Here is a 14,703-nt window from a genome sequence, read left to right as displayed (position 1 = left end):
CGCCGGGACCGAGAGGCGGCGGTGGCGCGGGCTGGCGGCCCCGGGGGCGCTTGGGGGCCCCGGGGCGGCGGGAGGGCCCGGGCTCGGTGAGCCCCGCCGGGAGCCCGCGCCCCGGCCCGGAGCGGCTCCCGCGCCCGCTGCTCTCGCTTCTCGGCGCGCCTGTTGCATGCGCTAAAGCGCCGCAGAGCCCCCGCCCTCCTCATCCTCATCCTCATCCTCATCCTCATCCTCATCCTCATCCTCATCCTCATCCCGTCCCCGCGCTGACCGAGCCCGAAATCCCCCCGTGGCGCTGGGCGAGGATTGGGGGCGCCGGGTTTGGCTCCGTTCGGGGTCCCGCAGCCCCCGGGGCAGCTCCCACTTGGCTTGGCCGGAGCGGGGAGGGCCGGGGGGCAGCGGGCGCTGTGCCCACCCGGCCGGGCACCGCCGCAGGCTTTGGCAGCCCTGGACGTAGATGAAATAAAAGCTTCGGCCGCTTTGGAGAGCTGAGCGCGGCTCCGCCGTGTCCTTGGGCAGCCCGGGGCGCTCCGGGCCCGCTCCCCGCTCGCCCGGGGCTTCCTTGGATCGGTCGGGGCTGGATCCAAGGAGCGGCAGCAGCAGCGGAGCCGCCCGCGGGGTCACAGAGCTGGCAGGGGGCACCGCGAGGGTGGCACGGGGGGGGACCCCCGGTCCGGAGGGGCTCGGGACGCGCTCCAGCTGGGCACAGCCCGTAAATCACCTTTAACGACGGGAAATAAATGTCCGGGAGGGGACAGTGGGGCCGTGGGTGACAGGGTCCGGGGGAACCTCGGGGGCGGGTGATGGAGGGTGTTTTGGGCAGGAATCACCCCAAAAAATCCATTGGCGTCTCTCTATCCCGAGGGGGACACAGGTGACGGCCACCACCGCGAGCAGGTGGCGGATGTGACACGGGGGGCCAGTTTGGGACAATTCGGAATTGATGGGGGCGGTGAGAGGAGGCAGCTGGGGAGCGGCGCCAGGCGGGGGACGCGCCCCGGGGTCCCCAGGAAAGGGCGGGGGTCGCTCAACTGTTAAAAAAATTTATTAAAATGTCCAGCAGTACAGAAAGGCAGAGTCAGAAATGGGGAGGGGGCGCCAGGAGGGGGGCGGGGAGGGGACACGGCAGTCACGTCGCAAACAGCAGAGATCGGAAAGCGCCGCACGCACACACACACACGCCAACTCCAACGGGGACCCGAAACGAGCGGAGAGGGGACAGAACCAAACCGAGCACCCCCAGAGCGGGACGGGGGTGACCCCGCAGCCGCCGTGTCCCCCCCGGCCCAGCCGTGCCGGCCGCGGGGACGCCCCGGGGAGCTGGGGCGGGGAAATGGGGGGGGGGCTGCTAAAAAACCAGAGCCGCCCCGGGGGGGACAGGGGGGCTGCCTGATGGAGCCCCGGTCTGGGGACAGGGACAGAGCCCAGCCTGGGGGGGTCCCCGTGCGGGGCTGGGGGCCCAGCCCGGGCCGGGGGCTGAGCGCGGGACATGCAGGGAGGGCTGGGGGCGCACACGCAGCCGCCCCCTCCGGATCCTATTCCCTACGGGGCCGGGCATCCTACGGAGCTAAAGCCAAAAGGGGGCTAAAAAAGGGGGGCGGGAGGGGTGGGACGGGGCCGGGGGGCGCCACCACCCCCCCCGGGGACCCCGCTGTGCTCGCCCGGCGCTAGAAGTAGTGGCCCTCCTCCATCCAGTCCAGCCGGAGGCGCTGGCGGCGTTTTCGCCGCTCCTTGCGCGGGTTGCGGCGGTGGTGCTGGTGGTGCGGGTGGCTGTGCCGGTGCCGCCGGTGCCGCCGCGCTCGGTGCGACCGCCTGGCTAACGGGGGCAAGGCGGGGCACGCGGGGGGGTCAGCCCCGGGCTCGGGACCCCTCCCACGGGCATCAGCCCCTCCCGGGTGCCCCACTAACGTTTTGTGCAGAGGATTTTGGGCCGGTCCCACTTGCCGCTGCTGTGGCACCTGATGGTGGGCACGTGGCGCTGGGTGAAGCCCTCGCGGCACTGGTAGCGCACGCTGGAGTGGATGTTGTACCGCTCCCTCCTCTTCCCCACCGGGAAAGCGTTCGGCACCTCCGGGGGGGGCCCGCACAGCACTGGGAACGGGGGGCACGGAGCTCCGTCACCCCCGTTACTGGGAGGGGACAAGGGACAGCGGTCCGGGACACCCAGGAGCCCCCCGGCCACCCCTGGGGACACCGCTGGTGGCTTCGGGACAGGCTCGTCCGTCAGGGTGGCAGCGAGCTGTCTGTCCCCAGGGTTTAATTGGCTAATTAATGGCCTTATTGGGGCGTCATTAGTGCGCGGGGTGGGGAGGAGCAGCTGGAGGTTAATGGAACTTCCCGAGGTAAGGAATGGGAATTTAATGGGTTCGATGGGAGCAAATTAAACAAACCCGAGCCCTGAGGGAGGGATTGAGCGCGGGGAAAGAGGAAAAATGGAGATTTAGGGGAGAACTGCGGGAGTTGGCCTGGGAGAGGGGCTGGGGATGGGGAAAGGGCTGGGGATGGGTCTGGGGGCTGCGGGGTGGGGACAGGGACACCGGCACTGCGGGATGGGGACATGGGGACCTGTGGGATGGGAACACCAGGGGCTGCGGGACGGGGAGACCTGCGGGATGGGGCGCTACCTGTGCCCTTCTTGCAGATGTAGGGCAGGTTGTAGTTGCAGGGCACGTCGTTCCACTTGCCGATCTCGTGGGACACGAGCACCACGCAGTCCTCGCCGCCCGCGAAGAAGTTGTCGGGCTGGTTCTCCCGCCAGTTCTCGTATTGCTGCGGGGCCACCGGAGCGGGTGACGCCCCCCGCACCCCCTCCCCGCACCCCGAGCCCCCCGAGCCCTCACCAAGGCGGTGTTGTCGGTCCACTGGAAGTCCTGCTCCACGATGCGGTCGTTGAGGCCGATCCAGGTGTTCTCGTGGCCGAAGCCTGCGGGGAGAGGCACCCGCGGCTCGCACGGAGGGGGCGCGCAGAGCCCGGGGAGGGGGGATTGGGGGATTGGGGACCCCCGGCGCACCGTTGATGAAGGCGTGCTCCTCCTGCGAGTGGATGCTGGTGAGGTGCCCGGCCCGGCGCCGGCAGTCGCGCTCCGCGTCCTCCCAGGAGCGCCGGCGGGCGAAGTAGCGGTAGCAGTGGCCCTGGAACTTGTGCCAGTTGTGGTCACAGCCCTCCGTGTCTGGGGGACAGCGCGACAGTGGCGGCACAGCCAGGGAGCGACCCCAGCCCCGCCTGGCGGGATCCGTGTCCCCTTCCGCGGGGTCCAGCGGTGACACAGCCGGGCCGGGGACACCGGGGGGACACCGGGGGGACACCGGGGGACACCGGGGCTGTCCACACCTTTCTCGCAGCGGCTGCCGCCGTAGCTGGGCAGGCAGAGGCACACGAAGGAATTGACCTCGTCGATGCAGGTGCCGCCGTTCTGGCACGGGCTGGACAGGCAGTCATCGATGTCTGCGGGGACAGCGGCAGCTGCGGGCGCGGCGACGCCAGCGAGCGGGGAGGGGGCACCGCGCAGCGCCCGGAGCCGCGGGGCCGCCCACGCCCGGTGCCCGGCGCTCACCGATCTCGCAGTTCTCGCCGGTGAAGCCCGGGGCGCAGCTGCAGCCGCACACGGTGCCGTTGGCGCGGCTCGTCCCGCCGTGCAGGCACGGGTTGCTCTGGCACGGGTCCGGCGGCGCTGCGGGACGGCACCGGCGCCCTGAGCCAGCCTGGGGGGCGCGGTGCCACCCCCGCTCCCGCCCCATCGGCTCCGAGCGAGGAAATTCGGATAAAAGGAGCGACACCGCCCAAACCTCCGCCTCAAAGCCTCCCACAGCCCCGGTGCCCGCGGCTCACCGTGCCCGCGGCTCACCGTGCCCGCCGCTCACCGTGCCCGCCGCTCACCGTGCCCGCTGGCGTTGCCGGTGCCCGCCCAGGCCAGCAGCTCCCGCTCGTCCAGCGCCGGCTCCTCCCCGCTGCCGCTGTCGGTGTCCAGCAGCGGGGACCCCCCCGGGCCCCCGAGCTCGGGCTCCGCCGAGGGCTCCGGGAGCAGCCCCGAGCTCGGGGACCCGGCGGGCTCCGTTCCCCCGGCCTGGGGGGCACCGGGGGGCGGCCAGGGCCCGCGGGTGGCGGAGCCGAGGGGCGCGGGGGGCTCCTCCCGCCTGGCCTCGCCGGACGCGTCCTCCTCGCCGGGGGCCGGTGGGGTCGGGGCCCCGGGGGTGGCGCGGGGGGGCAGGAGGAGCTGCTCGGCCGCCCCCGGCCCCGGCTCGGAGCGCTGGGTGGGCTGCGGGTCTGCGGGAGCGAAGCCTGCGGAGCCCTCCTCGGCCCCCGGCTCCAGCAGCGCCGGCTCCTCCGGCCGCTCCGTGCCGGCCCACGGCAGCGCCTCGGTGCCCGCGGGGGACGGGGACGCTGAGGGGACACCCCAGGCCGGGGGGGACGCGGCTGTTTCGGTGCTGGGCTCGGCTGCGCCATTCCCGACACCCCTGGATTCCTCCGGCTGCTCCCGGCCGGGCTCGGCCGCCCCGTCGGGAGCCGGGGGACCGGAGCGGCCCCGGGGCGCGGGAGGAGCCCCCTCGGTGTGGCCGGGGGCGGCAGGGTGTCCCTCGGAGGGACCCTCCGGCTCCAGGAACGTCACCGCCTTCCTCTGCCGCTCCAGCGCGCCGTCCCCCGCGGCCCCGCTGCCGTCGCTGCCGTCCCCGCGGGGCTGCGGGGGCAGCTCGGGACCCTCGGCCACCAGCGGGGCCGGGGGCAGCGGCGGCAGCGGGGGCGCGGAGCCCTCCCGGGACGGGCCGTCCCCGGAGAAGTCCTCGGTGCCGTCCGCGGGTGGCCTCGGGGAGTCCCCGCGGGCGCTGGCCGTGTCGCGGTGTCCCCGAGCGTCGCGGGGAGCGGCGGGGGACGGCGGCGGCACGGGCGGGGTCCCCGCGGGGGTCCCCGGATCCGCCGGGGCGGTGGCGGTGGCCACGAACCCTGCAAGAGACGGCACGGCCACGGTGTCACCGAGCGGCGACCGCGCCGGGAGCCGCGGCCGTGTCCGGGGTCACTCACCGGGGCTGGGGTCCTCCTGCGGCGCGTTGGGGGACGCCTGGGGACCCTCCCGCCAGGGACCCTCGCTGCCGCCTCGGGGCGGGCTCCGCAGCTCCACGGCACTGGCTGCGGCTCCCCGCACCTCCTGCGCCAGCGCGGGAGCCTGGGTGACGATCCCCGCTGCCACCGCGGGGTCCCCAGAGGCGACAATTCCCGCTGCCACCGCGGGGTCCCCAGAGGTGACAATTCCCGCTGCCACCGCGGGGTCCCCAGCTGTCACCGCGGGGTCCCGGTGCCGCTGGAGCTGGAAGTAGCGCCCGTTGAGGCCGGGGTAGCTCCGCCTCGGGGCGCTGGAGCTGCCCGGGGTGGTGCCGGGGGGCTCCGGGGCCGCCCTGGGGACCGTGCCCAGCCCAGGCGGTGCCAAGGACGGGCCGGCGCTGCGCTCCGGGGCTGGGCCGTGGGGATGGGCCGGGAGGGTGCCCGGGGGTCCCGCGGGGTCTCCTCGGGCCGGGCTGGCGCTCGGAGGGTCCCGCCGGGCGCTCTCGGCATCCACCGCGTTCAGAGGCTCCTCCTCGAGGGGCCAGGCCGGCGCGGTGGCCGCGGTGGGCGGCGGGGACGCGGCACGGCCCGCGGGCAGCCCCGGAGCCGCCGGTGCCGGTGCCGGTGCCGGTGCCGGTGGCGGGGCCGTGCCAGGGCGGTCACCGCGCAGCTGCTCGTCCTCATCGCCGCCCGGCGCCGCGGGCCCCGGCGGGGACAGGAGCTCGCGGGGGATGTCGCGGGTGTCCCCCGACGCGCCCGGGTCCTCGCCGTGCTCCACCAGCACGTTGTCGCTGCCCGGCGGGTCGGGCGTGGGCGGCACCGGCAGCACCGGCGGCTCCGTGTCACCGGGACCCGCGGCTGTGGGGACAGCACGGGGGTCAGCGGTGCCACCGAGGGGGTCCCGCAGCTCCCTCAGCACCGAGCACGGCATCCCCCGCCCCGCAGCCGGGCGGAGCTGAGCTCCCTCCCAGCGCCGCCCCCTCATTTATCTCATTAATTCCCCAATTAAATATTAATCCGCAACAATTTTCCCCGCGGGAAGGAGGGAGCGGCGGGGGGCTCCGGGGGGCGGCTCGGGGGTCCCGCTCACCTTTGTAGCAGTAAGCGTCGAACCGGGAGGCGGCGGGGGGGAAGCCGGTGCGGTTGGGGAACTGGTAGAGGGTGCGCACGCCCGGGGCCTCGCCCCCGCACCTGGGGCGCGCCTGGCGGATGGGGTAGCGCACGCTGCCGTCCGCCAGCCAGCCCGGGTCGCACTGGTCCAGGCCCTGTCGCCAGGCCAGGTAGAGCTGGCCCGTGGTGGCCAGCGCTGCCCCGCGGCTGCGGCAGTGCCGGCGGGCGCCCTGCCAGGTGAAGCGCCCCGGAGCCGTGGCGTAGAACACGGTCCCTGCGGAGAGGGGGCTCTTGGGGACACCGCCACACGAGGGCGATGGCGCTTTTGGGGTGGCCCCGTGGCCTGAGCGCTGTGGCAACGCTCGGTGGCGGTGCCAAGGATGGCACGGAGCGCTGGCACCCACACGGACCCGCTGGGCAGGGACGCCCGGAGGGGTGGCCGTGGAGGGACATCGTGGGGACACCATGGCCGGGAATGGACACCCTGGGCACCCAGCCGTGCCATGGCCACAAAGGGACATCCCTGGGCACCCAGCTGTGCCATGGACACAGAGGGACATCCCTGGGCACCCAGCCAGCCACACTGTGACCGCGGAGGGACAACGCGGGCACCCAGCCACACCATGGCCAGGGGAAGGACAGGGACACCCCTGGGCACCCAGCCGTGCTCGTGGCCAGGCCGTGGGCACGCAGAGACCCCCTGGGCACGCAGGGACCCCCCCGGGACCCCCGGGCACCCTCCCGGCGCGCAGCCCTTGCCTCGCAGCTCCCGGGAGTAGCAGTACACATCGTAGCGCTCCTCGGGCTCCCTGCGGCCGTAGCTGCGCACGCCGGGGAGGCTCTCGCGGTCTCCGTAGCAGCCGGGCCGGGACAGGGTGATGGGGTACCTGCCGGAGGGGCACGGTGGGCGCGGGGCTCCGCCAGGAGGGCGGCCCGGGGTGCCCGGGGGTGCCCGGGGGTTCCTGGGGGTTCCCAGAGCCGCCAGGCCATGGCCCGGGGGTGCCCGGAGTGGGCAGGGGTGGTTTGGGGGTGGTCTGGGGGGTGGTCTGGAGGCTGGCCCGCCCCGCACTCTCACCGCACGCTCTGGTCGCTCAGCCAGCCCGCGTCGCAGTTGTCGTAGCCGTCCTCGAAGGCGGCCTGGAGGTGCTGGGGGGAGGCGATGACGGCGGAGTTGTCGCGACAGGCGCGGCGGGCGGCGGGGAAGCTCAGCGCGTAGCGCTCGCCCGCGGGCCGGTAGTGGAACACAACGCCTGGGGACAGCGAGAGGGGACATGGGGCAGCAGGACACGGCTGCGGGGATGCGGGGCTGGCACGGGGTGCGGGGCTGGCACGGGGTGCGGGGCTGGCACGGGGTGCAGGATTGGCACGGGGTGCAGAACTGGGACGGGGTTTCGGGTTCATGGGATGCCCAACTGCCATGGGGCACTTGGGACACGGCTTGTAGGGTGTAGGGGGTGCATGGAGGGGAGAGCTGCCATGGGGTACGGGGAGAAAATAGGGTGCAGGGAATAAATTGTGTGAAGGGAATAAATGGGGCTCACAGTTCTCATGGGGTGCAGGGAACAGATGGGGTGCCCGGTTCTCATGGGGTGCCCAGCTCTCATGGGGTGCCCAGCTCACCCTGAACGCCCATCCCACCCACCCTCCCTCAGCGCCAGGGGCTGCACGACCGCCCCAGCGCCGCCCTGGCCGTGCCCCACGGCCGTGCCCGCTCACCCGTCACCTCCAGCGGCAGCAGGTCCTGCTCATCGTCGATGCCCGCCACCACCTCGCAGCGGTAGAGCCCCGCGTCGCTGGCGCGGGCCGCCCGCAGCTGCAGCGAGGCGTTGGAGCGGTCGCGGCCGTAGCCGGGCAGCGCCACCCGGCCCTCGTAGGCCCGCACCACCTTCACGGCGCTCTCCTTGGCCACCAGGACGGGCGCGTCCTCCCGCTGGCCGCCGGCCGAGCGCACCTTGCTCCATTTGACGCGCGGCGGCTCCGGGCGCTCGTTGGGGCCCAGCGAGGCCGGGGGGTGCAGCAGGAAGAGGCAGGGCAGGGTGGCGGGCTCGCCCAGCCCCACGCGCACCGCCCGGTGCTGCACCCGGGTGATGTGGATCACCTTCCCCTCGTCCTGCGCGCCTGCGGGGACAGCGGCGCGGCTGCCCCGGGGTTTGGGCACGGCACGGAGGGTTGGGGGCATGGCGGGGTGTGGGGGGCTCCGCTGAGCGCCCCAGGAGGGGCAGGAACGGGAGGATGGGGTGGGATAAAGCGCGGCCGCCCCATGGAGGGGCTGCAGCCCGGCCGTGACCCCACTGGGGCTGAACCCCCACTCGGAGGGGTCCGCGCCCCTCCCCGGGGCGCTGCCCGGCCCCTCGGGGTGTCCCCAGGGTGAGGGCGCTGCTCTGCACCCATGGGCGCCACTCGGCTCCCGGGGGACACCAGCGCGCCTGGCCCTGCCACCACAGGGGGATGGCTCGCCAAGGACGCCCCCGAGCCCGGCGGCACCGGGGAAAAGCCCCCCCGTGCTGGGATAAAGCGCGGCAGGACCGTGACCGCCCTCTCCTCCTCCTCCTCCTCCTCCTCCTCCTCCTCCCGCGCTAATCCCGTCCCAGCCTGTGCAGGCTCCCAGCGCCGCCGCAAATCCCCCGCGTCTCGGGCCCCCCTGGACCCCCAGTGGGGTCAGGGACCAGCGGGGGGCCGGGGGCAGCCACTAATCCCCCCCCTCTCCCACGGGGCCTTCCTCCCCCCCGGGGCCTTCCTCCCCCTCCCTCTCAGCCCTCGGCTCATCGGGGCACAGGGAGCGCTCCGGGCTGGGCGACCCCAAATCCCCCCGACCCCAAAGCCCCCGACCCCAAAGCCCCACCCGATCCCAAAGCCCCCCGACCCCAAATCCCCCCGACCCCAAAGCCCCCGACCCCAAATCCCCCGGATCCCAAAGCCCCCGGATCCCAAACCCCCCCATCCCAACCCCCCCTATCTCAAAGGCCCCCTATCTCAACGCCCCCCGATCCCCAAAGCCCCGGTCCCAAAGCCCCCCGAGCTGCGGTGTCCCCGAAGCCGGGGGGACAGGGGGGGACACGGCTCCGAGCCGCGGCAAATCCCCGGGGGGCTCAGCCGGGCCTGGGGAGGGGGATTTAAGGATTTGCGGTCTCGCCTGCAGCGATCCCAGCGCAGGGAGGGGCCTGGGGGCTTCTCCCTCCCTAATCCCGCCGCAGCCCCAGCCCTGCCCGGGATTTATTGATGAGCTGGCCCCGAGCTCATCAGTAATTGCCGTTCGCTCCCTAACGAGCCCCGGCCGCCGAGCACTCACCCAGGACGGCGATGGGGAGCAGGGAGAGCCCGAGCAGGACCCAGCAGGCGGCATCCCCCATCACAGGGACCATCCTGGACCTGCGGGGACAGCGGGGCTGCCAGGCCGTGCCAGGCCGTGCCATGCTGGACCTGCCAGGCCGTGCCACGGCCGTGCCACCCCTGACCTGCCAGGCCGTGCCATCCTGGACACCCAGAGCCTGTCACCATCACCCAGGGGCTGCCACCATCACCCAGTGCCCGTCACCATCACCCTGTGCCCACCATCACCACCCAGTTCCATCAAACAACTCCCACCACAACCATCGCCTGGCACAGCCATCACCCAGTGCCCACCACAGCCATATTCCAGTGCCCACCTCCATCGCCCAGCTCCCACCAGCACCATCCCTCAGCCCTGGGGTGCCCAGCCAGCCGGGCAGAGGCACCGCGGGCACCCCCAGCGCCCCCCAAACCAACCCCAAAGTGCCACCACGTGCCCACGAGCCCGAGCCAAACCCCGAGTCCCCCCCAGATCCACGCTGGAATTCGCTGCTCCTGCTTTGTCCCATCCCTGCCCTGTGCCAGGCACGGATCTGGGGAGCACCGGGAGCCCCAAACCGAGTGTGCCTCAGCCCCCGTCCCCGATGCTCCATTTCTCATCCCTCGGTGCCTCCCCCCGTCCCTTCTGTGCTTTTATGGGACGAAAATAGAAAGAAAGAGAGAAATGGCGAGAAGAAAGGAGACCCCCGGTCCTTTTCGGGGATGCAGAACCGCGTTTAATCTGATTTCTCTTCGAGAAAAAGGCCTTGGCAGCCCCTTCCCCTCCGCGGGGCGCTCTGTCCCCAGAGCCACGAGCCGGGAGGGGACAGGGAGGTGACCTGGGACATTCCGGGCTCCGGAATGGGCGGCGGAGGCGCCTTTGGCCGGGTGAATCCCCCCGGGGCTGGAAAAGCCCAAAGCAGCCCCGGGGCAGCGCCAGCGGCTCCTGCAGCCCCGCTCGGGAGCTCCGGGAAGGGAATTCCGCCGGGTCAGCGCCAGACTCTGCCCATTCCTCCCACTCCAGGGGGGACATAGAAATTCCTTGGCAAAAAATATAAATTCATTGGCCGAGTCGTGCCTTCCCTGCCATCAGCGCTCCTGCGGGATTTGCTTTCGCAGCAGGAGAAGCGGGCAAGGCCGGGCCGGCAGCACCTGGGAGAGCTCAGCTGTCCCCAGCGTGTCCCCGCGGCAGGGACGGGACACAGCTCCGCTCCTCTGGGACACGCGGCTGTCCCCGCCGCCCTCGGCACACGCAGGGGACACATTGCCATGGCTGTGCCCTGTCCGTGCCCGCGCCCCGGCAAGGTGCTGAGCCAGCAAACAGTTTATCCCGGGCCAGGACAAGGGACACGGGACGCGCCAGCCCTGCCGGGCCAGGGCCACCACTCGCGGTGTCCCCGCGGGCGGGCAGTGTCACCGGGGCGGAATCGCTCCCTGCTCGTCGCCATCCGTGAATGCACGGGGTGGCACCGCCGGGGTTGGGGCAGCCCGGGGTGGCACCGCCACATTCCTGCGGTGGCACCGCCACATCCCTGAGGTGGCACCGCCACATTCCTGCGGTGGCACCGCCACATTCCTGCGGTGGCCCCGGAACCGGCCCGGGATGGATCGCGCGTCCCCGGCAGGATCCAGCCGGGATTCCCGGGGAAAGCAGCGCGGGCTGGGCCGTGCGGGTGTCCCCAGGCAGTGCCCGGTGGTGGCAGCGAGGCCCGGGGGTGGCACAGGGGGCACAGCGCTGCCGAGGGACGGAGGTGGCCTCGGCCACCCAAGCCCGAATGTCACAGCGGGGTCTGTCCCCGCAGTCAGGGCGGTGTCACAATGACGTCCCCAAGGCCACGTGTCCCTGCCCCCGCGGGGACCAGGAGCGGGTCCCTGTCCCTGTCCCTGTCCCTGTCCCTGTCCCTGTCCCTGTCCCTGTCCCTGTCCCCTCGGTGTCCCCTCGGTGTCCCGGCCCAACCGAGAGGAATCCAAAATAACGCCGGTGCAAAACGCCCCCCCAAATCCCCCCAAAGCCGGGCGAACATTTTCACATCTGTCACTCGCTGTCACCTCATGAATAATTCATCCTACTCATGAATATGCAAAGTCGGGGCTGGTGATTATCTTGAGCTGAAACCGAGCTTAATTCCACACAGGCCGCCGGGACCACCCGGTCAGTGCGGGGGTCTCCTGTGCCCCGAGCCCGGGCTGGGCCGGGGGCGGATCCGGGACCCCGCCGGGACATTGGGGACAGCGCTGGGGACACGGGAGGGGTGGCCGGACAGAGGGGCACTGCCCGCCCAGCCGGGATGCAGCGGGACATTGGTGTCCCCACCCTGCGGACCCCCAGCCCCGGCGGTGCCACCGGCTGTCCCCAAGCCCACCGGCTGTCCCCAAGCCCACCGCAGCCCCCCTGACCTGCGATACCCCCGCGGGTCACTCCGGCCCGGGGTGCCACCAACGCACGGGCGACATCGCTGTGCCCACCCCCCAGCGTGTCCCCCCCTCCCCGCTGCCACCCCGGGGCCGCTCCTGCACCCCCAACCCGAGCCCCCCGGACCCTCCCCGGCACCCACCTCCCTCCCGGCGCCGCGGGGTCCCGGGGGCCCCGGGCTGTCCTGCCGGTGTCCCGGGGGCCCCGGGCTGTCCTGCCGGTGTCCCCGGGGCCGCGGCGGGAGCCCGGCGGCGGGGCCGGCTCCGCGTCCCCTCCTCTCTGCCCACAACAAAGGAATTCTGCAAACCTCGCTGCCGTCACATCTCACAGGCAACGTGATGCTCCCCGCTCCCCCCAGCCTGCCGGAATAAATTAGCACCTCGGGAAGCTGTGATCCCGGCCAATATGGGCCCTTTGCCGGTGCGATTTTTATTAGGCAGACAGTCTGCAGCCTTTATTTTAGAATTTGCTCCTCTTTTAAATTTTTTTTTATAGATTTATTTATTCTTGTTGCCCCGCTTTCTGCCTCTCCCTGCAAAGCTCCGGAGCCGGCGCAGCATCGCTGCGAGCCCCGGGCTCCATCCCAGCCCTGCCGGGGCTCGGCCACACGCCGGGAGCGACTCCCGACACCGCGCCCGTGACAGAACCGGGGGGACACCCCGGGCCGGTGGGCCTGGCTCGGATCCAGGCACCGCTGTCCCACCGATTGTGGGGCTGCCGAGCCCCGCGCCCCACATCCATCCATCCATCCATCCCTGCTGTGTCCCCGTGCTGGGGACATCCCGGCCATGGCTCTGCCACCCCGGGACAGGGACATTCCCGGCTCCGGACCCGCCAGGGAGCCACCAGCGTCACCAGCAAGGAACCGGGCGGCCCAGGCTGTGGCACCCAGGGGGTGACACTCGGGTGGCCCTGTCCTGCCTCCCCTCTGCTTGCCCTCTGTGTCGCTGCCAGCTCCTGGGGGCTCAGGGCACGGTGTGCCTGTCCCGTGTCCCCAGTGTCCCGTGTCCCCTCAGTGTCCCCAGCCCATGAGAGCTCGGGTGCTCCCCGTATCCCCCTGTCCCGGTGTCCCCCTGTCCCGGTGTCCCCACAACGGCGCTGGCCACGCCCCCATTGTCCCGGTGTCCCAGTGCCCCGATCCCGCAGTGTCCCCTCCGGCCCCGCTGTCCCCAACCCTGCACCCCATCCCCGACAGGGTCCCCTCAGTGTCCCCAGCATCTCCCCCGCGCCAGGGCCACCCTCCGTCACCCCGGCCCCCACAGTGTCACCCCCAGTGTCCCCCGTCCCTCTGCGTCCCCAGCCCGGATCCGTCCCGCTCCTGCCACATCCCCGCCGGTGTCACCGTCCCCATCCCCATCCCCATCCCTGCCGGTGTCACCGGCCCCATCCTGCCACATCCCCGCCGGTGTCACCGTCCCCATCCCCATCCCCATCCCTGCCGGTGTCACCGGCCCCATCCTGCCCCATCCCTGCCGGTGTCACCGTCTCCATCCCCATCCCCATCCCCGCCGGTGTCACCGTCCCCGTCCCCGCCGCGGGCCCCCCCACCCCCGCATTCCCCACCCGGCTCCATCCCGCTCCTGCCGTGGTGGCGCCGGTGTCGCTGCCGGTGTCACCGCCCCCATCCCCGTCCCCGCAGCGCTGCCGGTGTCACCGTCCCCACCGCCGCCACCGGGCCCCGCATTCCTGCAGCCCCCGCAGCCCCGCCGCGTCCCCAGCCCGGATCCGGCTCGGATCCCGCCGTGGCGCTGCCGGTGCCGGTGTCGGTGTCGCTGCCGGTACCGGTGTCAGTGTCGCTGTCACCGTCCCCATCCCCGCCCCCAGCGCGGATCCGTCCCGCTCCTGCCGTAGCCGTGCCGGTGTCACCGTGCCCACGGCCGGCCCGCAGCGGGGGCGGTGCCGGTGCCGGTGCCGGTGCCGGTGCCGCACGTACCTGCTCCGTGCTCAGGGCGCGCCGGGACTCATCGCCGCCGGTGGAGCCGAGCAGCCCCGCCGGCACCGGGGGTTAAAAGCGGCGCTCGGAGCGGGGGGCAGCGGGCCGGGCCCCCCCCGGAGGGGGCCGAGCCGGGCCGGGCCGGGCCAATCGCGGCTGGCGGCGGGCCGGGCCCTCCCCGCCGGTGCCGCCGGTGCCGCCGCCCGCACCTGCCCGCAGCGGCGGAGAACCCGCGCCCGCTCCGCGCTGCCCGGCGCAGGGCGAGGGGCGGCCGCGCATGCGCCGCCCCCCCAAACCCGGGCCGGCCCCCCCAAACCGGGGCCGCCCCCTCCCCATGGAGCGGGGCCGCCCCCTGCGCCCGCACAGCGCGGAAGGGGCCGGGGGTCCCTGCAGTGAGGGGGGGCTCTAAGAGCGCGCTGAGAGAGATGGGGGGCTCTGATGGGGGTGGGGTCCCGAAGGGGGTGGGGGGTCCCTGTAATAAGAGCAGGAAGGGCGGGCGGGGGGACCCAGCCTTGATTTTTTGGGGGTGTTTCCAAAGAGGGGAGCGTCTTCCAGCCCCTCCACACCCCAAAATTCCCGTTAAGCCATACAGGGCACAACCCCAGCCCCCCGCACCCCCGTGTCGGGCCGGAATGGGGTGCGGGGGGGCTGGGAGATGCTGTGGGTGCATAAAAACTTCAAAAAGCCCCAAGCCCCCCCAAAATGGCCGAGACTCTCTGAAGAGCTGCGCTACCAGAAACGACCCCCAAAAAGGGGGAAGGAAACCATCACTCAGCTTTGGGGGGGTTTTTTGGGGGGGTGGGTAGGGGGTCACCTTCCCGCCGGTGACCGAAGAATGCCAGCCTGTCTCCCACGACTTGGCACCAAGAGCAGAGAATCCCCCCTCCCCATTTCGCCCATAGGATG

The 14,703-nt window shown here is 72.5% G+C and overlaps 1 protein-coding gene across 2 annotated transcripts; it reads right to left on the bottom strand.

The window, feature by feature from the left end:
- Window positions 1–1,040: 1,040 nt before the first annotated feature.
- NCAN (neurocan) lies at window positions 1,041–13,924 on the bottom strand. 2 transcript variants are annotated; one of them, XM_058040957.1, is made up of 15 exons: window positions 13,798–13,924; window positions 9,432–9,511; window positions 7,859–8,260; window positions 7,218–7,392; window positions 6,902–7,029; window positions 6,123–6,416; window positions 5,015–5,890; window positions 3,875–4,936; window positions 3,552–3,668; window positions 3,329–3,442; window positions 3,009–3,167; window positions 2,838–2,920; window positions 2,622–2,766; window positions 1,906–2,088; window positions 1,041–1,809 (listed from the first exon to the last, which is right to left on the bottom strand). In XM_058040957.1, the coding sequence occupies exons 2-15, from the start codon at window positions 9,502–9,504 to the stop codon at window positions 1,565–1,567; spliced, it is 4,056 nt and encodes a 1,351-aa protein (XP_057896940.1). In that variant the 5' UTR covers window positions 9,505–9,511; window positions 13,798–13,924; the 3' UTR covers window positions 1,041–1,564. The 2 variants fall into 2 exon arrangements, with proteins under 2 accessions (XP_057896940.1, XP_057896942.1); XM_058040959.1 differs by having other exon boundaries at window positions 1,576–1,813; window positions 13,798–13,922.
- Between the last annotated feature and the right edge of the window lie 779 nt (window positions 13,925–14,703).

This window comes from Melospiza georgiana, chromosome 26 (assembly GCF_028018845.1).
Source record: "Melospiza georgiana isolate bMelGeo1 chromosome 26, bMelGeo1.pri, whole genome shotgun sequence".
Taxonomy (NCBI): domain Eukaryota; kingdom Metazoa; phylum Chordata; class Aves; order Passeriformes; family Passerellidae; genus Melospiza; species Melospiza georgiana.
Note: the sequence above shows the minus strand (reverse complement) of the source record. Positions and strands in the feature narration are given on the sequence as shown.